The sequence below is a fragment of the Poecilia formosa genome, unplaced genomic scaffold (genome assembly GCF_000485575.1).
Source record: "Poecilia formosa unplaced genomic scaffold, Poecilia_formosa-5.1.2 Scaffold159, whole genome shotgun sequence".
Classification (NCBI taxonomy): domain Eukaryota; kingdom Metazoa; phylum Chordata; class Actinopteri; order Cyprinodontiformes; family Poeciliidae; genus Poecilia; species Poecilia formosa.
In genome coordinates, this window is record NW_006800098.1 from 67,373 (window position 1) to 91,781 (window position 24,409).

The 24,409-nt window shown below is 38.7% G+C and overlaps 2 protein-coding genes across 4 annotated transcripts in view; both read right to left on the minus strand.

Annotated features, from left to right (window-relative positions):
- The window catches only part of col7a1l (collagen type VII alpha 1-like), a 56,050-nt gene extending 41,554 nt beyond the window's left edge, over positions 1-14,496 (minus strand). For all 3 annotated transcript variants that reach the window (XM_016677666.1, XM_016677667.1, XM_016677665.1), the window contains exons 1-17: positions 14,320-14,496; positions 9,539-9,719; positions 9,218-9,377; positions 7,717-7,810; positions 6,705-6,878; positions 5,970-6,133; positions 5,172-5,301; positions 4,950-5,066; positions 4,219-4,374; positions 3,647-3,763; positions 3,389-3,535; positions 3,110-3,229; positions 2,653-2,811; positions 1,212-1,325; positions 956-1,105; positions 496-633; positions 79-225 (exon numbers count right to left, since the gene is read on the minus strand). In XM_016677666.1, coding sequence (XP_016533152.1) covers positions 79-225; positions 496-633; positions 956-1,105; positions 1,212-1,325; positions 2,653-2,811; positions 3,110-3,229; positions 3,389-3,535; positions 3,647-3,763; positions 4,219-4,374; positions 4,950-5,066; positions 5,172-5,301; positions 5,970-6,133; positions 6,705-6,878; positions 7,717-7,810; positions 9,218-9,377; positions 9,539-9,719; positions 14,320-14,395 — 2,344 coding nt within the window. In that variant the 5' untranslated portion in view covers positions 14,396-14,496. The remainder of the gene's footprint in view (positions 1-78; positions 226-495; positions 634-955; positions 1,106-1,211; positions 1,326-2,652; positions 2,812-3,109; positions 3,230-3,388; positions 3,536-3,646; positions 3,764-4,218; positions 4,375-4,949; positions 5,067-5,171; positions 5,302-5,969; positions 6,134-6,704; positions 6,879-7,716; positions 7,811-9,217; positions 9,378-9,538; positions 9,720-14,319) is intronic.
- Positions 14,471-24,409, minus strand: part of LOC103146516 (collagen alpha-1(XII) chain-like) — a 31,339-nt gene continuing 21,400 nt past the window's right edge. The window contains exons 4-7 of the mRNA XM_007564483.2: positions 19,720-19,900; positions 19,399-19,558; positions 17,897-17,990; positions 14,471-14,493 (exon numbers count right to left, since the gene is read on the minus strand). Coding sequence (XP_007564545.1) covers positions 14,471-14,493; positions 17,897-17,990; positions 19,399-19,558; positions 19,720-19,900 — 458 coding nt within the window. The remainder of the gene's footprint in view (positions 14,494-17,896; positions 17,991-19,398; positions 19,559-19,719; positions 19,901-24,409) is intronic.

Sequence of the window (24,409 nt, forward strand, 5' to 3'; positions counted from 1 at the left end):
TGCACATTGCATTGTCAAGATGTGTGGACACATTAGGCAACAGATTTCTGCTCGGCGTAATGGGATTTGAGAACTCACGTGTTCGTGCAGTGACCAGGACAGGACTTCCCTCTCTTCCACCAACCATGGGGGAAACCTGGATCTTATAAGCCGAGCTCTCCTGAAGGTTGTCCATGGTGAAGGTTGTGGAAGCAGCAGGTACCACTTGGGATTTCTCGTTACCCCCTAGAGCAAAAAATAATTAGAAGCTAGCATGCAGGTTCACTGCTGTGAACACTTACACGGTTGAAACTCTAACATGATGAGGTGCAGGAGACTAGAATGTGAACATTTAACTGTTTTTTTTTCTTTTTGCAACCAAAACAGATGCACAAAATGACTCAATTACAAAAAGAATATTAATTTTATGCTATAATAACCTTTGCAAGTTAGGTGATTATGCATAGTCTACTAATTAGTAGACAAATTGACTTTTTTTTTAAAGCAAGTTCTCACCAAGAAAGGGAATCCAGTAGATTTTGTATCCTGAAACTCCTGGTGTTTTCTTCCAAGACAATGTGAAGGAATTTACCCCAATGTCCACAACTTTTAGCTCCCTCACTGGCTGGATAGGCTCCGACTCTGAGACTGCAGCTGAAAACAGATGCGTTTACATCAAAGTTTGAACTCATTTTATCAAATTGCACTTAACCTGCCAGATTTGTTGCAGTGACAAGAGGGAAGTACTTTTTCACATGGGGCCAGATTGGTTTAAATAGCTTTTTGTCTTTATTAAAATAATGATTTGAAACTACTTTCTTGTTCATTGATATAAAATTTAATGCAACAAGGAAAATATTTATAAAAATATAGGGATTTAAAGTGGAAATTACAGAACTTATGTGAATGCACAACTTCACAGGTCAGAAAAAAAATTAATTGTAGAATGAGAAAAAACTCTGCTTTTCTTTCATACATGTTAGTTGGGACAAGGAGATATCTGGTCCCTCCGAGTTGCCGTACACTGCACGGATAGTTATTGTGTAAGTGGACTGTGGGATAAGATTCTTGATCTGGTGGGAGAGGACACTTCGGTCTAGATACTGGAACTGTGGTTTGCCGTCATCTGTAAACATTGACCCAGAGATAATTGTAAGAGGGAAATAAAAACAGTTCCTAAAAAATTAGGCAGAGTAGCCCACAAAATACATATTTAAGGTTAAATGACTCACCTGTGTACCAAGAAAGTTTGTACTCTGTGGCTCCAACAATAGGACTCCACTCCACAGCTATGGAGGTACTAGTGTAAGATGTCACCTTAAAGTTGGACACATAACCTAAAGGAGCTGAGAAAGTAAAAGAGTAGCATTAACACATTGAGAACACAAAACATTTTTTAAATTAATTTAATGGTACTTACGAATTTATCATATTTATTTCACCAAGATTAGTCCAGCGGTTTCGACAAGTATAGCAATTCATGGCAGTTAATGAAAATAAAATGTAATTTTTAGACTTTTTTCATAGGTTGTTGGACGCAAAACAGTGATAAGGAACCCTCCAATCACAGAGAAGGGGTGTGGACGGATGCTGCCAAAAAACAAACAAGAGAACCAGGAACCATGGGAATGCAATAGTGAAGGAAACTGTATGAAGAATGTAATCAGTGCCATGAGAAGCAGGTGAGTCCAATCAACTGAACGAACTGCAGCTGTGAGGGAAAAACAAGACCTGTGACTAGTACATATTGACTCAACTCAGGGAGCGCCGCTAGAAAACAACAAAATCTCAATAAACAAACTAAAGATTATCACCCACTTGAGAATCTAATGCAACATGTAAGGGACAGAACACAAGAAAGAGCCAATAATCTGAACGCAAACGAGTGAATTGTGAATGAAGCACCATAAAAAAATAAAATAAAAATACCAAACCAAAATAATCCAAACATCCACGGATTATGAAAATGATCACATTGACTTTATCTTCCGTTTCATCTGCTTTCTTTTTCATGAAAGATCAAGTTTATTCTATTCATCAAGTAGCTGCTTTAGGGTTGCCATGTGTGGGCGCCATTACCAAAATATGCATGGATATATTTATAAGGAAATAATAATTAATAGCATAACATAATGTAGAGTTTATAGGCAGTGTTGCCATGTTTATTCATAAGGCCTCCTTGTTTCACACTGGAAAAAGACCAAACTATTAAAAATCAGCCAGAATTTGAATGAGATCAACAAGGGGGGTTTTCTGTGGTGCTTTAAGATCACAGTGCGTTCCCAATAAAGACGTGATGGAGCACGAATATCCTGACTGCTCTGAGCATGAAAAACATCCAAGATGAGATCACAGGGGTTTGTTATCGTGGTGCCAACAAATCTGGTTCCACACAGTGCTGCATGGAGGAGCCTTTTAGCAGCAGTCGTAGCTCATCCATGTTGGCATGGATTGGTCATCCAAGAATCTGAACAGGTCTTATGCCAAAAGTTACAATCAATCGTGGCCATGCCAATCAAGCAGTGTTCCAAAACTAATTTATTACAAACACTTTCACCGCCACATTTTGCATGCTGTGAGTAAACTCTGACAGCATCCATAGCTGCAACTTGTGATTTGTAGCGTGCCAGTTTCACAACACGGGGACCAGAGAAATGCAGTGGAAGTACTCACAAGTTCTAAACGTTGCAGAGATGCCAGGCCCGACGGCGGACCCAAAAAGCACGTATAGAGACAGGACGTATTCTGTGTCGTGAGCCACGTTCTTCAGCTTGTATTCTGTGGTGCTGCTGTTCAAAGCCAACTGCCTTGGACGATCTCGACCAGCAAATTCTAAACATAAAATAAATATTTTAGTTTTTCCTTCAAGTACAGTATCCCCAAGTGACTTCTTTCCCTCCCACTTGGTATTATACAACACTCTGAATAATTTCCTTTTTTCCCCCAAAAATATTTTAATTTCCCAACAAGCTTCTGGATGGCAGCACTGATCTAAGCGTTCTTTTTTTTAACGTTGCCATCGTGTCAATATAGAAACAATGTAAGGAAGTATTTAACCTTGTGGTTATTCTAGTAAAGAGTACTCAGGGGTTGTATGATAAAGTTTGGGAACACAAAACACAGGTAGTACCTGGGGTGGGTCCCCAGGCCAGCCTGTATCCTGTGGCCCCTGGGACGCTGTTCCAAGACACAACAGCTGAATTCGTGCTTACAGCGGAAGCCTTCAGAGTTTGAACAGCACTGCTTTCCACTGAAAGAAACAAAAAAAAAGAACGACTAAATGCAGAATATATTTGTCAGCAACATACAGCTGAGATGAGATATTTACATACAGTGTACAAAAATGCAAACTAGTGATTGCAGAGTCGCGTAAACCTAAATTCAATAACATCTAACATAGCTAGTTTACATGTTTTGACTTTGTTGGTGGTGACGGGTCCCTCGGTGTCTCCAAAGATGGGGTTGATTGTGACGACGTACTCGGAGCCTGAGTTCAGGCCTTGGATCATGTAGAAGTTGAAGTTCTCCCCAAGGTTGATGTTCTCTATGTGGCCATCTGCAGGACAATGACAGAAGAAGAGCGTTCCAGAATGAAAAATGGATTATTAGGAGTGACACAGCACACAGTGTACCAGTGTTCTCTAAAAATACAGAGAGGCTACAGTACCTGGGGATGCCCATGTCAGACGGTATCCTGTTGCCCCCTTGACCGACTCCCACCTTGCTTGGACAGTATCTGTAGTGGCATTCTGGACCAGGAATTGTTTGACTGCTACTAATTTTACTGTTAACGACATTTCAAGGACATACAAAAAACATTTTCAAAGGTTAATGCAATATTTTATTCACAAGTCTTAATTATCCTACAAGCTTAAAAAAAACTTGAAATCATTTAATAAAAATCTAATGAAATTCATGCAAAAAAAAATGTATTCAAAATCTTTTAATCCACTTTTGTATGCAGACGCTGAGATCTCATGCAGGCTGCGTTCCTACTGGCAGATTGTTTTTAGTACAATACCCCCCTACTATGGAAATGTTGAGGTACTACATAATGGTGCTTACTTTCTTCTAATAAGTGTATGAATTGACTTTCTCCTAGATATTCTCTTTTTTTTTTAAAGCTGATTATGATGAATTGCAATCAAGTAATAAATATGCCTTCCCCAAAACATGATGATACTGAAGATTTTTATTTCTTCCTGTTGGATAAACACTTTATTTCAATGTGACACCTACATGTTTTTCCCACTAATGACACTGGTTCACTGGGTCCCTCGGGGTAAACCGCATAGATATTGACGGTATACTTTTTATCTTCTTCCAGGCCGTCAATCACATGAGAAGAGATGACTCCAGGAAGCAGCTGCTCGTATGCTAATCCTGGTCTGTTGGCTGAAGAGCATTAGAAAAATGAAACAGAATTATGTCAGTGATACCTATTCCAATTAAGCCTTAAGAAGTTGTATAATTCACCAATAAACTTCACCCGAGATTAATTTAATCTCAATATAAATCGGCTTGCAGTTTGCCACAGGTCACACAAGAGGCAGAGCAAACACAAGGAAGAAGGTGCTTTGATAACAGAAGACCAAAATGTAATTTTTTAGCCTACATGCTACACTATGGGAGCCAAAAAGTAACACTTCACAACATCTTCAACACCCAACCCTAATGATGAGATGTGGTGGTGGCAGAATCATGCTGTAGGGATGCTTTTCTACAGCAGGGATGAAGAAGTAAATCAGAGTTAATGGGACAATAATGTCCCATCCCAATACTGGGACATTTACTGCACGTCTTCCCCGTCTCTCTCTGTCCTCTTTTCTGTCCAGCTACAAATTAATAAAGGCCAATTGAGTCACAAAAACACTGTCTAAATTATCTTGTTTTAAGGGATGTTTGCAATTGTTGCAAAAGCACTGTTGCTATGCAATCTGTAAAGCCAGTCATACCGACAGTCAACTTACACCTAGGTATAAAGAGCTTGAATCCATTGAGCTTTCCCAGAGGAGGAGTCCATCCGAGACGTAGAGAAAATAAGCCCTCCTCGATAACGCGGAAGTTTGACACTTTGGGCAACGAAGCTAAAGACAGAAGTGCATTGCTTAGAGAACAGCAGAACAGCAAAGTAATAATAAAAACAACGAAGGCTTTAAACGGATAAATATATGCTGAAGTACAAGCCCCACTTGTTTTTACTGTGAGTGTTTCAGAGTTGCCGATGAGGTTTGGGTAGACGGCGTAGAGGGTGAGGGAATACTCCGTCTTCGGACTGAGCTCTGTCACCACAGCGGTGCTCACGTCTGCCTTCAGATCCAGCTGTTACGCAACAGGGACGATCAGTGAAAAATGAATCAAAGAATTGTGTCTCAGAAAGAGCAAAGCAACATGAGATGACGTGGAAAGACTTCTAAAGAAAAAGACGCAGCAATTATCCAGAGGCAGTTCAATTAGAGAAATGTCTATATATATATAATGTATTATGAATGTATTTTTTCATTAAACTTCAGGCGATTTCAGGATTTGCTGGCAACTTCCTAGTTCTACTGATCACATATTGTTAATTTGACAAGATTAGCTACTCTATTTCTGGGATCCACATTTATTAAATATTCATACATGTTTGTTATTACTGTAATCTTTACTCACGTCATCAATAAAGATTACAGCACATTTTTTTTATTTGAAGTTCCAGAACTTCACTACAATTTCGTCCTCTTTCATATTTTAAAACATAAACATTTGATAAAAATATAGATTATCATCCTTATTATAATAAGTATGAAAACATAACAGAAAAGTGAGTAAGGAGGGAAAGAAATAGTGAAAAAGGATTGAAAGAAGATAGATGTAATGAAGGAAGAAAGCGTTAAAACAGATGAAGGAAAGGCATGAAAGGAAGGGATAGGACAATGAAGGGAAGTAAAGGAAAGAATGAAAGGCAGAAACGGGGTGCACTGCACACCAGCATCCTGACCATCCCTCACCTGCCTCTGCTGGTTGAGCAGGAGTTGTCCCCTGGAGCTGAGAGGTGTGACCAGGAGACGGTATCCAGTGACATCCCCCGTAGCCTGGCTCCACGTCAGCCTGAAGGAGCTGTGGGCCAGCTCACTCACCTGCAAGTCTCTGGGACCAACCACGTGCCGCTCACCTGCAGATGACGTAAAGAGGAAAAGTATGCTTGACACACAAACAGATTAAAGCTTGCCAGTCTAAAAAAAAAAAAAGTTAAAGGTTCCAAAATATAAAAAAATGAAAAAATAAATAAAAAAAAAAAGAGTAGAGGTTCATCCTGGTAGAGGTTTATGACCAGAGCAAGAAAGTCATGGTTTAGATCAAAGCAAATTCATGTGTTAAAATGGTCTACTCAAATTTGTGCCAGTCTGTGGCAAGATGCTGCAATTAATGTTTACAGATGGCCTCCATCAAATATGACGGAGCTAGAACTACTTGTTAAACTAGAGCCTCTAAACGCATGCAGCTGTTACAGACATGCTTCAAAAGACTTCAGAGTGTTGACTTAGGTTGTTCTTAAAGATTTTTCTAAAATATGTATTTTTCCTTCTTCTTTCCAATCATTTTCTCCTTGGTTAATCAAATGGAATCTGTTTGAAAGATGAAAACATTTGAAACAAGGTCCAGCAGTTACAACTTCCTTTGCAGCTCACAAAAATCATATATGAAAGGTAAAAGCACTGATGGCATTTGTGGAACAAGCTTACTTGGCTGGATGGTTTTTACAGGTCGTGGAGGTTCAGAAGCACTGAAACATAACCTCCGGGACAGTTTGGGAAGGAGAGTTTCCAGGAGAGAGAAGTCTGCGCACTCCAAAAGATGTTCCCCGAAGGGCTCAGAAACGATCCTTCTCAACTCGGACACATCGGCTCCTCTTACGCCTTAATATTAAAGACAAAAATGGGAGGAAAGGGGTTGTGGGAAACAGAATTATGAGTAGATATTTATAATTGTGTCAACTCAACAGGTTTGATTTCAGTAATTTGGCACTGGAAAGAGAAACAACATACTGGTAGGGGAAATGCATGTTGAGTAATCCATATTAGATCATTAAATAATCCACACATTCACGCACAGAACTAGTCATATACTCTACACCACCAATTTCAAGGCATAAGCATTTTGGGGTTAAGTTAGTGAAAGTACGTCCTGAAAAACTTTAAAATATATGCATTATTAATGTGAATGAAATATTTTTTTTATGCTAGTCTTCTAATTAAGTACTTGTTGATGCAGTGTTGATGAACAGGAGCAGAGAACTCTTGTGTCAGAGGTGCAGATGAAGCACACTGAATCTCCTGATGAAAAATAGCTGCTATTAGCGCACCATCCGCTAATGAGCAGTAATTACCGCACCTTAATTCTGTCGCCTCAGAATTAAGTTTCTTTGGTTATGGCAGCGGGCAGGACGAAAAAAAATAAAAAGTTAAGGATGAGAGCAAGAAAGCGTAGGGCCAAGTTGAGTATCAGGAAGTGGACTTTAACAAATGTGAGTTTAAGTTTATGTAGTACGAATAAATACACACGTACACCCTCTAAATAAGAAACGCAACACATTCAAACAAATACCCACACCGAAAACACAAATTCAAATGCATGGGACATGAACGTCTAACAACAAGACACACCCGACAGACGAGCAGAGCACAGATAAAATCTGAAGTTGGTTGCTGCAGTGGGGATGTTGAAGGAATTCTCAATGCCTACTTTCACACTCACCTACTGCAAAGAGTGTAATCCCACTGTCTGCAACCGCCTTGGCTCCAAGGTCGACCTGGTCATCCGAGCGTCCGGTTGTGATCAAAACAGCAATCTGTGTTACAGAGAGACAGGAAATTACATACGCCGCAATATATTAACAGGTTTATGAATATTTATTCACACCTTAAATTTATGCCATTTTCATGCTAATTCAGATGCTAATAATGTCATTTTAGAATACCATTTAGAGACAGCTAATGGGAAATATAAAGCCAATAATAAAGCATAAAATTTCAGTGTGATCCAGATTTATTAGCTGTGTATCTGCCCTGAACTTGTATACTCAATTTATTTTTGTTTTGCCTATTTGCTGGCATGACTAATTCGCCAAATCTGCCCTCCGAGCAAATTTTCTAAATAAGAAGCCTCCATTGAAAATCGATTATTCTCCTCAAATCCTGCATCGGCGTTGACATGGTTTACTTCTCAATTACAGACAAATTACCTAAATGGATGAAGAGGAATTTGCAACAGAGACTGAATTTTCCAACTTTATTCCTGTGTGAGTGAGGAAGAGGAGCCTGACAGGTCGGTGTGAGAATGTAGCTGCTGTTCAGCAAATGATCGGACTGAAGAATTTAATAATTCATCCTCCTCCTCTGTTCTTTTCTTACGCACACACTTGAAAAATGTGTGTTTAAGAGGGTAACCTGTTCTGCTTTACAAAGATGGCAAAAGTTAAGTCGTCTTTTTTGGTGACTGAGGGGAAAAAAATGGATCTGGGTTGAAATTACTTGCAGTTTTCTCAGTGCCAGAAAATCTGTTGCAACGTTACAAAGTAAAGCCTTTTTTGGAGTGATGCATTCCAGAATTGCAGACATGAATGAATATTAAGTGGAATGATATGAACAAGACCGCATTTGAAATTCCATGGATTCAAGAAAAGTTACCATGCAAATAATGCTTAATGAAACTAAATCTGTGCTGATGTATTATCTTATTAGAGGGACGCTCAGTTTAATCTTTGTCAATGACCAACGGATTTACAGATTCACTTTCACAACCATTTGGAAAGTCGTCCATTATTGACAGCCTGATTGAGCATGCAGAATCTGTGCTGGAAAATCTATAAATTTCCCCTTTTTTTTTTCACCCCTCTCCAAACAGAAGACAATGCGAACAGATGAAAATCTGCTGTCAGCCGCAGACACGCGATCGATTTTTATTTCAAGCATACAGCGGGACGCTTTAATCAAATTCACGGCAGTGTGAAATGGTAGACCACTTTGTTTGTTTATGCCACGGTGTCCTGTGGAGTACAAATACAGACTCCTGGCAAGTCATTTCCTGTCATGCGGGGCACGGTGCATGCACGCATTTGCAGCATGGATTGGCATCTCGAACGGGTTCTTTCTCCAACTTGTGGTCAAACATGTGCACGTTGGAGGTATCAAGCAATTAAATAAAACCAGACAAGTGCAGTTACCCATGATTAGTCTCAACATACGAACTGCAGTACCTTTGGGGTAAAATCTCGGCTGATGGCAGGGCTGAACACAGAATCTACAAGGAACTGGAGAGCGCTGCCCGTCCTCCTCGATCCTCCACCGTAGGGGAGGTTTCCAACAGTTCTGAGCACCTCCTCAAGTGAACTGTAGTCTGTCAAAGCAACCAGCATCCTGTAGAGCAAAGGCATGAAGCAAAACTGGGTCATGTAGAAATGATGGAACAGGAGACAGGAACGGGGTTTCTGCGTGTGTAAAAACTTGTTTAGATGACTTCTCAACCGAGAGGAAAAAACAAGTCTTTGACATGGTGTCAGAGGTTCATGCTCGACTACCTCGGAACATCCCCAAAGAGAGTGACTCCGAAGCGAACTCCCTCAGCTCCCACTGCGCTGTCCTGAAAGGAGGACATGATGGCTGAGATGAAGTCTTTAACTCTGAAAAAGCTGGTCTGACCCACACTCCATGACTCATCCAACAGGAACACGATGTCTGCCTGCACCACTGTCCTGCAAGCTAAAAAAAAAAAAAGAAAAAGAAAAAGAACGAAATAGGTTAATTTAACAGAGATATAGTGCCTTGCAAAAGCTTTCTCATCCCTTGACCTGATAAACATTGTGTTATGCTGGAACTCCAAATATTTTCTTGTGCTTTTATGAAATAGACGAACACAAAATAACTGCAAAGTAGAGGGTAAAATTATAAAAACCTGACCAGCAAAGTTGTGGAAAAGTGCAAACCAGTAATATGGTCAAGACAATATCCAAAGCTTTGAACATCTGAATCAATCCTGCTTTTCCGAAAGCTGGTGACCATTTAAATCAAACCATGTTTATGTGCTATAAAGATGTATTGTCTTAATGTGCAAAATTGGTAGAGGCACACCAAAAAAGATTGATCTTTTCCTTCCCCATCACAATTATGCACGATTTATTGTTAGTCTATGACATAAAAATCCCAACAAAATAGGCTCAAGTTGTGACAAATTATGGAGAAGGTTAGGGGGTGTAATTACTTTTGCAAAGCAATGTCTATGAAAAATAGGCAAATTTGTCTTTTAAAAATTAATTCCACTTTGTCTAAAAATAAATCAAGGCCTGCTTTATCATTCGGCTATCCAGATGAAACAAATAAGCTTGAAAAAAAGAAGCAAATCTGTTTCAATGGCTTGAGACATGGATTCCTAGGCTGACCACCAGAGGGCAGTCTTGTTCCACCGTGTTGAGCACTTTCCTTCTCGTTTGCTTCTGTCGTGCAGCCAGACCGCCACACAAATCCCCATGAATTTTTAATGAGACACAAGTGAGCCAAAGAGACTATCAATATTCTGAGCACTCCAGCAATAAAAGTTTAGTACAGCAATAAGGGACGCTTAGAATAATAAGGTAAACACACCCAAAATCAGGGTCAGTTGCCTTGCTTAACAAATGCATTTAACATGCAGAGTTTGGAGACATTTAGATGCTTTTCAATGTGAGGGGAGCAGCCTGGATCCCGGCACACATACACACACACACACAATCTGCTGTGTCTGCAAACACCCTCCGAGTCAATACTCTGGCATTACATATGCAATAAACCAAAGTGACGACAGCATTGATTAGGCTGGCGAATAAAAGATAGGCTTCGCTGATTGTTCTGTAAGTGATAAGTGATTCTCTCCTGTCCTCCATTTGATTACCGAGCTTGCTCCCTTCTATTATCTCGCCTTCTTGCTTTGGCTGCTGTCCCAGGATCCACAGGGGCTGACATATGTCTCCGCACCATGCCGATCCAACATTATATTCTCCCTTACACACCTATACATCTCATCAAGGCAGCAAATATCACAAAGAATCCAATTTTTGTGGCTTCTCTCGTGCTGAGCCAACATCTTTGCGCACATTCTGGCTTTGGTTTATATTCAGCAACAGTACATTTATCACTAATGGGTGAAAATCCATTGATTAAATTTCAAAAACTACAACAATGCGCATCCGTTTTATCCTTTGAGTCGAGTCTCATACAGACAAGTCAGCCACGTTTTGCATACATAAGCAGCTAATCTATTCAGTTGGATACACTTTACACTCGGATTTTTTCTTTTTGCAGAAGCACATAAAACGTGGCGGATGCCCCGAGCAAGGAAGCAGCTGGGGGCTTGTGTTTGTCAGAAAAACCCAGACTGGGGTGGAAAACAAGATCAATTATCCAGAAGTTTGTCTGTCTGGGCTGGCAGGCAAGATCGACATGCCAAGGATGAGGACACAACACAAGCTGAGAGATTACAAATGGTTTTCATTGAAGGTTATCTGTGCGGATATTTCAAAGGTTGTAACACCATTGTGTTGGACCACCACTGATTTCAGCATTAGGGGTAGCTCAGTGCCTTCAGCATATATACTGCAGAACACTATGGCATCAGAAAAAAATAAATAAATAAATAAAACAACCTTTAATGATGCACTACTGCATGCAGCACCAACAAGTGCAAGGGAAGCAATTTTCATTTTTAAAGTGAAAATATCTTAAAAACTTGAAAGCTGACAAGATCGGCATAAACATACAAGCTTTAATGTAAACAAAAACAGGAATTCACAAGAGAAGTCAAAATTTTATCCACAGGATGAAAGCACTAAACAATAAAAAGCACAAATGTCAGAAGGATACACAGAAAATAACTTTCTAATGCTAATTTCAGTGTCATGCCACTGTGTTCAAAAGCTCCTCGCATACTTTTGATACAATCAGTTTATTGTTATTATGCGACACTGTTATTATTTACCATTCTGTTTTCTACAATTCTTAATAAAAGACAGCCCTGCATGTGTCGTTTCTAACAACTTTTGCAGTGGCGTGAAAACGTGCTTTCCTCCAAACATGTTTCTACCGTTTTTGATTTTTTTTGTCACACTTAGCTGTGAAAACATCCGTCACAGATAACCAAAGGAACTACAAAATGAAGCTTTCAGATGATACTTTCTTTAATTAAAGTGAGAAAAGCCATCCCGACCAACCTGAACCCATCTGAGAATGTAATCAATGTGCGTGAGCTACCAGAGTTTTCTCCAGCTGTATGGAAGCAGATTGTACCCTTTTCTGTGTATTGCAGAAATGCTGTTGGAAAAAAAAAAAGATTTATCCTTATCCCTGAGAAGAATGACAATTTGACTTTTGGGGGCTATTAGGTGTGAACAACAGTCACAGCTTGGGAACTAAAAGAATGCCACCCATCATTCATATTAAGGTAACGCTGCGTTAAAGTTGGAAAATATGCTCCAGATCTGTTAACCAGATGGTCCTATAGTTGAGCAGGTAGCCTGACAAATTAACCAGCTAATATGACCCAGCACAGTAAGTCCTTTACTTCTTTTATTTGAACTATGCGTACCAGAAAACCTTGCCTGAAAGGCCACAATCAATTATTCAGTTATATTTAAAAGTTTAGCATTTTCTTTTTTCTTGTTCAGTTCTTTAGCTCAACTATGACAGCAATAATGCACAGCGGGAGCTTCCATCTTGAGGAAAGAGGGAGACCAGGAACCAAAGATGTTTAAGGCCTACAGTGTCTGCAGCAGAGGAACGATGTCTGGCATGTCTAAGAAATTGACCACAGACATTATAAGACTTGAGAGATGTCTAGATTTTCAGTTTGTATGAGAAATTCAGGATATTTCTTCAAATCCTTAAGAAATATTAATCAAGACCACTTTAAAGTCCAGAGGAAAATGTGATGTTTAACAAATGTACTTTAAAGAAATGAGAAAAATCTGGGGAATCGCGCAGAGATCTGTAACTGTAGTAAAAAAGTAACATTTAAAGCTTATAGTTAAGAATCAGACTATGGCATTTTAGTGTTTACTTGTCCTCCACCATTGTTATTCTTGATGTTCAACTTTTGAGCCAAGCAGTTTTTCCTACCATGCTAAAACACATTTTAAGGAAGGTGCGCAATAGTGATACTTCTTGTCTGTGTGAGGCTGAGATTGTAATTAAATTTCTCAAATTGGTGAAACTTTGCAGTCAGGTGAAACAAAAGGAATGAAAAAGGCTCAAAACATTTTGGTTCAAACTGAAACACACATTTGTGCCAGGTCAATTGCATTATATATAATTGATATCTAATTATATCAATTAGAAATCAAAATTGATATATAATTATATCAATTATATATAATTGATATAATGCAAATGGATAAATGGCAAATGGGTTAAGAAGCAGAGTTCTTCAAGTGGAAGAAGGAGCTCTGTTCAGGAGATACACATTTACTGATATTGTTTATATTCTAACTATTTCTCTATCCTTCAACACCTTGAGAAAAACAAGCACTCCACTGAATTTACCGCTGCTTTTCTGCTTCAGTCACACTACCAACAGCCTTGCACTGCGTCACAATCACGTGACCAAACAAATACCACGTGACCAACCTTCTGCCCTACCTCTCCAGAAACAAATAGCAACAAGATGGAAATAAATATAAGCTGTTGATATCAGCCCAGCTGTATTTATTGAACCAACATGGAATGTTAATAAATGACTAACTTTGGCTGATACCGATGTTTTTGCCGATACGTCGTGCATTCCTCAACACTTTCTGCAAATCATATTACCAAACTTGCGATTTGCTAAATGACCTTTTAATGACATCCAATAGCACTTGAGGCCAACTTTCTGTATCTAGAGGATGTATTTGACAAGCCTGCAGAAAGAAGATGTATACTGCACAGGAGTCTAGCAGATGTTTAGTCTGGAAAGAAACTGCAGCTGGTTTAGTGTCTACACCTTGAACCAATCACGGGAGGAGATGTAATGAAAGGGCACTCACACGCTCTGCTCATTGAAAAGAATAGCATTCGTTGGCTCGAGTACCCGACACATCCATCTTACCGAAAAATCCACAAAACAGTCATGTGTCCAATTACCAAATAATTTGGTATAATATAGTTATAGCCTAAGAACAAAAAAAGGTGTAATTTAAAATACAAGTTTCCGGAAAACGCTTTGAACTCTTCAAAATGTAATTGACACATGGAGGCGTCAATTACAACGCCCCCATGCTCCCATCTGAAAGCACACAAGATGATGCAGTAAACTGTGTCTTGGTGTTCCGATCAGGTATTTAATGTCATCCCATACCTTCAGCTTGGGCTGCAGCCCTTTGATGAGTGAGCGAAAAGCACAACAGAAAGATCCAAACAGATGAGTGCGCCATGCTCGTCTTTTCGTTTCCTCCTTCAGTCACCTGCTTCTCCTTCCCAGCTCTTCCCAAACTCCACTTCACAGTCAATTACAACGCCTCCATGCTCCTCTCTGAAAGCACACAAGATGAACAGGGAGTGACAAAGTAATTAAGGACCCTCCAAGATAAAACATTTGTAAATATGTTACAATTATCATGCAAAGTCCTATTCAAGATTGCTTTCCTTCAATTCGGATACAGTCTTTGACAGATCTTTAGATATCTAATGTTGAGGTTCTAAACAAAACTTGCAGAATACTTAGGTATTTGTAATGTGCAGTTTAGGGTCTTGAACTCTTGCTGGCCTCAATCACTTCCCTGCAAACAGTTTTACAGCCTTCTCCCCGAGGCCAGAGAGAGCAAAACATCAAACAGTTTTTAAGTTGTCAAATAGAAACTTGCTGGGTTAAACCAGTCATATCATGCAGTAATTTAAAAGTTTAAACATTGGATGATTAAAAAAGAAAAAAAAACAGTTTGTGATTTTAAAATTGTCTTGTTCTAAAGATGATTTTACAACTGCTCACTTTGATGTTAGTAACTTGCTATTTTCTCTTTAAATTGCTCATCTCCGTCTACAGAGTTGTCAAAACAAGTGTTTATCCCCTGAAGATGTCGTTTGTTTTTCAATTATCAAACAAATTTTGAAAATGGAATGTAATTTTTGTTTTATTGAGGAAAAGAAACTTTCCAAACAAACATGGAAAAATAAGGTATGAATTGCAAAATCATGAACAACAAACATTTTTGGTTCAGTTTCACTAGCCACATTGAAGCCCAATTATTTCCTGGCCTGTAGATTTTAAATATTACTGCTTCAGTTAATGTCAGTGTTCATGATTTATCAATGAGAAAGTGAATGAGAGAGTTGTCTGAACCAACTCTCCAAAATATCAAAATGATCATGATTGAAGAGTTTAGTGGAATAATTTTCAGCACCTGGCGGACTTGTCGATTATGAATTATGCTCTCTGCAAGAAAACCAAAGTTTGCGACTCTGGTACACTTACTTTATGAAGCAGAGCATTGAGCCAAAGCACATTAGGAATACTACCTAAATGGCTGGCTGGACCATTTCAAAAACTGCCAAGTCATAGACTTTTCATGGTAAAAAAAAAAAAAAGAAGAAAACTTCCAATGTAGCTTCAAATAAAAGTGGGCCAAAATTTCCCCACTGTTATGTAAAAGACTTGTTGCCAATTATCTCAAATTATATCAGTTGTAGTTGCCAAGGGTGGAACATCTAGTTTTTAGAATAAGGGGATAATTATGTTTTCATTTTGAGCCAAGTTGACTTGGATAGATTCTTTCCATCCATCCATCAATCCATCCATCATCTAAATTTGCTTTTTTGTTACAGGGTCAAAGGTGGGTTAGAGCCCGTCTTCTTTAATTAATGAAATTATTTAAAATGTTTCATTTTGTAATTTTTTTCATAATTTTTTATTCAGGCTGTCATACATTGTATGATGTATGTAATCATATAAAACATTTAAGTATGACAAAAAGCCAAAAACAAACACACAGGAACCAAATTCTTTAACTGCACTAAAGCTTTATGTTTTTCTAAATTAATATTAGAAAAAAATATGTAGTTCATACATTTCATAAATGTATTTCAAATAAGTTTGAAATACATTTCAGCAAAGTAATTACTACAGATCTTTTAACTCTCAAGCTACTTCCGTCAGGATTTTCATAAATTTTTTTTGGCTTCTTCCTAAAAATGATAAATATATTTCATATTTTACTGCAATAGCCAAAAAAAAAGAAAAAAAAAGAGTGAAAATACAAAACAGTTCAAACAACAACAAACTTTCAGGAAGCAAGGAAAACCTGTCCATCAAGAATAATTACAGAAGTTGGAAATATTGGCAGCCTTTCAACATTTTTTATTTAATTTCAGAGTCCGCCGCCTTTAATTTAATTACCGTTTGCTTACAGTGGAATAGCCAAACAAATATTTGAAAGGATTAATTACAGAAACCAGAATCATTTGAAAATCAATGTCATAAAGTAAAAGCTTTAGAAATTTAAAGACTGGAAGTTGGCCATAGGATTCAGATCTACGCTTCTCTAGAAAAAGGGGGTTATCCATTCATTCATCCATCATAATCATGCCTAATCCTGTTTGGCATGACCATGGAGTTTTCCAGCAAGCAGTAGAAAACACACAGCAATGGTGTTAAGAACTGAGGAATGTAATATTGTACCTACACTTATAAATTAATGGATATCTTTTCTGGGCTAAAATAGTGCTAAGGTATTTTTCTATAAACACACAAAAATTCATCTAAAAATCACTCTGTTACAAATTAATTTTAAGGGGTATTGTTCTACTTTAGTTTGCAAATTCAGGTCAAGTATTGTGCTAATTTATCAACAAAATAGTTTAATGAATAACATTCACATAAGCAAATGCAATCAGCATCTAATCAGACTAAATCTTTAGTCAGTACAGCACACTTGCCAAGACCTCACACAGCACTAATGACTCGTTAAAAACCAAACTAAATGAGCTTACCATTAACGAGAAGAAAAAACTCCTTTTAAAACTCTGAAATGATCAAGAGAACTCCTCCAGGTATGTTTTACATTTGGTTGCTAATCCCCACATACCTTGCAAACATCTGGATGTGAGAGTTACCCCAGCATGCATAAACGACTAACATCAAAAAAAGCTCTGCCTTCACTCAGAAACATAAAAACGTTTTTTTAAATTCACTTGAGCCTGAAAGAGTCGCAACCCATCTATCAAGCCAAAAGGCTGCACAAGCTTCCACCAGAGAGCACTTCAGTGGTAAATCTATACGATTACAGCATAAAAAACAAAGATAAATGTGAAACCATTTGAATTCCAGAAAATGCCTCCATGTGATTTGACCATCTGGTCTGACGAGGCTAGAATGGCTGAAGGCTGAAGGCTGAATAGTTTACAACTACTGCAGATGGAAGTGAGAACTGGGAGGGCTTGAACAGCCAAGGAACTTCACTTTCCCCCTCACATACCAATGCAGATCTGAGATCTGTCTCTGCATGCATCACTTTAGTGTTATACTGCAGGCAGGACAAACTCATGTCATTATAAATGGCAGGTAGGGGATTACTTTCTGTGTGCCGTGTCAGCAAGCAGAACCTTTTAGCCTTAGACTGGTTTTAGTTTAAGGAAACATTTTCTAAGTGTATTTTAACNGCAAGAAAGCGTAGGGCCAAGTTGAGTATCAGGAAGTGGACTTTAACAAATGTGAGATTAAGTTTATGTGGTACGAATAAATACACACGTACACCCTCTAAATAAGAAACGCAACACATTCAAACAAATACCCACACCGAAAACACAAATTCAAATGCATGGGACATGAACGTCTAACAACAAGACACACCCGACAGACGAGCAGAGCACAGATAAAATCTGAAGTTGGTTGCTGCAGTGGGGATGTTGAAGGAATTCTCAATGCCTACTTTCACACTCACCTACTGCAAAGAGTGTAATCCCACTGTCTGCAACCGCCTTGGCTCCAAGGTCGACCTGGTCATCCGAGCGTCCGGTTGTGATCAAAACAGCAATCTGTGTTACAGAGAGACAGGAAATTAGATACGCCGCAATATATTAACAGGTTTATGAATATTTATTCACACCTTAAATTTATGCCATTTTCATGCTAATTCAGATGCTAATAATGTCATTTTAGAATACCATTTAGAGACAGCTAATGGGAAATATAAAGCCAACAATAAGCATAAAAATTTCAGTGTGATCCAGATTTATTAGCTGTGTATCTGCCCTGAAGTTGTATACTCAATTTATTTTTGTTTTGCCTATTTGCTGGCATGACTAATTCGCCAAATCTGCCCTCCGAGCAAATTTTCTAAATAAGAAGCCTCCATTGAAAATCGATTATTCTCCTCAAATCCTGCATCGGCGTTGACATGGTTTACTTCTCAATTACAGACAAATTACCTAAATGGATGAAGAGGAATTTGCAACAGAGACTGAATTTTCCAACTTTATTCCTGAGTGAGTGAGGAAGAGGAGCCTGACAGGTCGGTGTGAGAATGTAGCTGCTGTTCAGCAAATGAATCAGACTGAAGAATTTAATAATTCATCCTCCTCCTCTGTTCTTTTCTTACGCACACACTTGAAAAATGTGTGTTTAAGAGGGTAACCTGTTCTGCTTTACAAAGATGGCAAAAGTTAAGTCGTCTTTTTTGGTGACTGAGGGGGAAAACATGGATCTGGGTTGAAATTACTTGCAGTTTTCTCAGTGCCAGAAAATCTGTTGCAACGTTACAAAGTAAAGCCTTTTTTGGAGTGATGCATTCCAGAATTGCAGACATGAATGAATATTAAGTGGAATGATATGAACAAGACCGCATTTGAAATTCCATGGATTCAAGAAAAGCTACCATGCAAATAATGCTTAATGAAACTAAATCTGTGCTGATGTATTATCTTATTAGAGGGACGCTCAGTTTAATCTTTGTCAATGACCAACGGATTTACAGATTCACTTTCACAACCATTTGGAAAGTCGTCCATTATTGACAGCCTGATTGAGCATGCAGAATCTGTGCTGGAAAATCTATAAATTTCCCCTTTTTTTTTTCACCCCTCTCCAAACAGAAGACAATGCGAACAGATGAAAATCTGCTGTCAGCCGCAGACACGCGATCGATTTTTATTTCAAGCATACAGCGGGACGCTTTAATCAAATTCACGGCAGTGTGAAATGGTAGACCACTTTGTTTGTTTATGCCACGGTGTCCTGTGGAGTACAAATACAGACTCCTGGCAAGTCATTTCCTGTCATGCGGGGCACGGTGCATGCACGCATTTGCAGCATGGATTGGCATCTCGAACGGGTTCTTTCTCCAACTTGTGGTCAAACATGTGCACGTTGGAGGTATCAAGCAATTAAATAAAACCAGACAAGTGCAGTTACCCATGATTAGTCTCAACATACGAACTGCAGTACCTTTGGGGTAAAATCTCGGCTGATGGCAGGGCTGAACACAGAATCTACAAGGAACTGGAGAGCGCTGCCCGTCCTCCTCGATCCTCCACCGTAGGGGAGGTTTCCAACAGTTCTGAGCACCTCCTCAAGTGAACTGTAGTCTGTCAAAGCAACCAGCATCCTGTAGAGCAAAGGCATGAAGCAAAACTGGGTCATGTAGAAATGATGGAACAGGAGACAGGAACGGGGTTTCTGCGCATGTAAAAACTTGTTTAGATGACTTCTCAACCGAGAGGAAAAAACAAGTCTTTGACATGGTGTCAGAAGTTCATGCTCGACTACCTCGGAACATCCCCAAAGAGAGTGACTCCGAAGCGAACCCCCTCAGCTCCCACTGCGCTGTCCTGAAAGGAGGACATGACGGCTGAGATGAAGTCTTTAACTCTAAAAAAGCTGGTCTGACCCACACTCCATGACTCATCCAACAGGAACACGATGTCTGCCTGCACCACTGTCCTGCAAGCTAAAAAAAAAAAAAGAAAAAGAAAAAGAACGAAATAGGTTAATTTAACAGAGATATAGTGCCTTGCAAAAGCTTTCTCATCCCTTGACCTGATAAACATTGTGTTATGCTGGAACTCCAAATATTTTCTTGTGCTTTTATGAAATAGACGAACACAAAATAACTGCAAAGTAGAGGGTAAAATTATAAAAACCTGACCAGCAAAGTTGTGGAAAAGTGCAAACCAGTAATATGGTCAAGACAATATCCAAAGCTTTGAACATCTGAATCAATCCTGCTTTTCCGAAAGCTGGTGACCATTTAAATCAAACCATGTTTATGTGCTATAAAGATGTATTGTCTTAATGTGCAAAATTGGTAGAGGCACACCAAAAAAGATTGATCTTTTCCTTCCCCATCACAATTATGCACGATTTATTGTTAGTCTATGACATAAAAATCCCAACAAAATAGGCTCAAGTTGTGACAAATTATGGAGAAGGTTAGGGGGTGTAATTACTTTTGCAAAGCAATGTCTATGAAAAATAGGCAAATTTGTCTTTTAAAAATTAATTCCACTTTGTCTAAAAATAAATCAAGGCCTGCTTTATCATTCGGCTATCCAGATGAAACAAATAAGCTTGAAAAAAAGAAGCAAATCTGTTTCAATGGCTTGAGACATGGATTCCTAGGCTGACCACCAGAGGGCAGTCTTGTTCCACCGTGTTGAGCACTTTCCTTCTCGTTTGCTTCTGTCGTGCAGCCAGACCGCCACACAAATCCCCATGAATTTTTAATGAGACACAAGTGAGCCAAAGAGACTATCAATATTCTGAGCACTCCAGCAATAAAAGTTTAGTACAGCAATAAGGGACGCTTAGAATAATAAGGTAAACACACCCAAAATCAGGGTCAGTTGCCTTGCTTAACAAATGCATTTAACATGCAGAGTTTGGAGACATTTAGATGCTTTTCAATGTGAGGGGAGCAGCCTGGATCCCGGCACACATACACACACACACACAATCTGCTGTGTCTGCAAACACCCTCCGAGTCAATACTCTGGCATTACATATGCAATAAACCAAAGTGACGACAGCATTGATTAGGCTGGCGAATAAAAGATAGGCTTCGCTGATTGTTCTGTAAGTGATAAGTGATTCTCTCCTGTCCTCCATTTGATTACCGAGCTTGCTCCCTTCTATTATCTCGCCTTCTTGCTTTGGCTGCTGTCCCAGGATCCACAGGGGCTGACATATGTCTCCGCACCATGCCGATCCAACATTATATTCTCCCTTACACACCTATACATCTCATCAAGGCAGCAAATATCACAAAGAATCCAATTTTTGTGGCTTCTCTCGTGCTGAGCCAACATCTTTGCGCACATTCTGGCTTTGGTTTATATTCAGCAACAGTACATTTATCACTAATGGGTGAAAATCCATTGATTAAATTTCAAAAACTACAACAATGCGCATCCGTTTTATCCTTTGAGTCGAGTCTCATACAGACAAGTCAGCCACGTTTTGCATACATAAGCAGCTAATCTATTCAGTTGGATACACTTTACACTCGGATTTTTTCTTTTTGCAGAAGCACATAAAACGTGGCGGATGCCCCGAGCAAGGAAGCAGCTGGGGGCTTGTGTTTGTCAGAAAAACCCAGACTGGGGTGGAAAACAAGATCAATTATCCAGAAGTTTGTCTGTCTGGGCTGGCAGGCAAGATCGACATGCCAAGGATGAGGACACAACACAAGCTGAGAGATTACAAATGGTTTTCATTGAAGGTTATCTGTGCGGATATTTCAAAGGTTGTAACACCATTGTGTTGGACCACCACTGATTTCAGCATTAGGGGTAGCTCAGTGCCTTCAGCATATATACTGCAGAACACTATGGCATCAGAAAAAAATAAATAAATAAATAAAACAACCTTTAATGATGCACTACTGCATGCAGCACCAACAAGTGCAAGGGAAGCAATTTTCATTTTTAAAGTGAAAATATCTTAAAAACTTGAAAGCTGACAAGATCGGCATAAACATACAAGCTTTAATGTAAACAAAAACAGGAATTCACAAGAGAAGTCAAAATTTTATCCACAGGATGAAAGCACTAAACAATAAAAAGCACAAATGTCAGAAGGATACACAGAAAATAACTTTCTAATGCTAATTTCAGTGTCATGCCACTGTGTTCAAAAGCTCCTCGCATACTTTTGATACAATCAGTTTATTGTTATTATGCGACACTGTTATTATTTACCATTCTGTTTTCTACAATTCTTAATAAAAGACAGCCCTGCATGTGTCGTTTCTAACAACTTTTGCAGTGGCGTGAAAACGTGCTTTCCTCCAAACATGTTTCTACCGTTTTTGATTTTTTTTGTCACACTTAGCTGTGAAAACATCCGTCACAGATAACCAAAGGAACTACAAAATGAAGCTTTCAGATGATACTTTCTTTAATTAAAGTGAGAAAAGCCATCCCGACCAACCTGAACCCATCTGAGAATGTAATCAATGTGCGTGAGCTACCAGAGTTTTCTCCAGCTGTATGGAAGCAGATTGTACCCTTTTCTGTGTATTGCAGAAATGCTGTTGGAAAAAAAAAAAGATTTATCCTTATCCCTGAGAAGAATGACAATTTGACTTTTGGGGGCTATTAGGTGTGAACAACAGTCACAGCTTGGGAACTAAAAGAATGCCACCCATCATTCATATTAAGGTAACGCTGCGTTAAAGTTGGAAAATATGCTCCAGATCTGTTAACCAGATGGTCCTATAGTTGAGCAGGTAGCCTGACAAATTAACCAGCTAATATGACCCAGCACAGTAAGTCCTTTACTTCTTTTATTTGAACTATGCGTACCAGAAAACCTTGCCTGAAAGGCCACAATCAATTATTCAGTTATATTTAAAAGTTTAGCATTTTCTTTTTTCTTGTTCAGTTCTTTAGCTCAACTATGACAGCAATAATGCACAGCGGGAGCTTCCATCTTGAGGAAAGAGGGAGACCAGGAACCAAAGATGTTTAAGGCCTACAGTGTCTGCAGCAGAGGAACGATGTCTGGCATGTCTAAGAAATTGACCACAGACATTATAAGACTTGAGAGATGTCTAGATTTTCAGTTTGTATGAGAAATTCAGGATATTTCTTCAAATCCTTAAGAAATATTAATCAAGACCACTTTAAAGTCCAGAGGAAAATGTGATGTTTAACAAATGTACTTTAAAGAAATGAGAAAAATCTGGGGAATCGCGCAGAGATCTGTAACTGTAGTAAAAAAGTAACATTTAAAGCTTATAGTTAAGAATCAGACTATGGCATTTTAGTGTTTACTTGTCCTCCACCATTGTTATTCTTGATGTTCAACTTTTGAGCCAAGCAGTTTTTCCTACCATGCTAAAACACATTTTAAGGAAGGTGCGCAATAGTGATACTTCTTGTCTGTGTGAGGCTGAGATTGTAATTAAATTTCTCAAATTGGTGAAACTTTGCAGTCAGGTGAAACAAAAGGAATGAAAAAGGCTCAAAACATTTTGGTTCAAACTGAAACACACATTTGTGCCAGGTCAATTGCATTATATATAATTGATATCTAATTATATCAATTAGAAATCAAAATTGATATATAATTATATCAATTATATATAATTGATATAATGCAAATGGATAAATGGCAAATGGGTTAAGAAGCAGAGTTCTTCAAGTGGAAGAAGGAGCTCTGTTCAGGAGATACACATTTACTGATATTGTTTATATTCTAACTATTTCTCTATCCTTCAACACCTTGAGAAAAACAAGCACTCCACTGAATTTACCGCTGCTTTTCTGCTTCAGTCACACTACCAACAGCCTTGCACTGCGTCACAATCACGTGACCAAACAAATACCACGTGACCAACCTTCTGCCCTACCTCTCCAGAAACAAATAGCAACAAGATGGAAATAAATATAAGCTGTTGATATCAGCCCAGCTGTATTTATTGAACCAACATGGAATGTTAATAAATGACTAACTTTGGCTGATACCGATGTTTTTGCCGATACGTCGTGCATTCCTCAACACTTTCTGCAAATCATATTACCAAACTTGCGATTTGCTAAATGACCTTTTAATGACATCCAATAGCACTTGAGGCCAACTTTCTGTATCTAGAGGATGTATTTGACAAGCCTGCAGAAAGAAGATGTATACTGCACAGGAGTCTAGCAGATGTTTAGTCTGGAAAGAAACTGCAGCTGGTTTAGTGTCTACACCTTGAACCAATCACGGGAGGAGATGTAATGAAAGGGCACTCACACGCTCTGCTCATTGAAAAGAATAGCATTCGTTGGCTCGAGTACCCGACACATCCATCTTACCGAAAAATCCACAAAACAGTCATGTGTCCAATTACCAAATAATTTGGTATAATATAGTTATAGCCTAAGAACAAAAAAAGGTGTAATTTAAAATACAAGTTTCCGGAAAACGCTTTGAACTCTTCAAAATGTAATTGACACATGGAGGCGTCAATTAC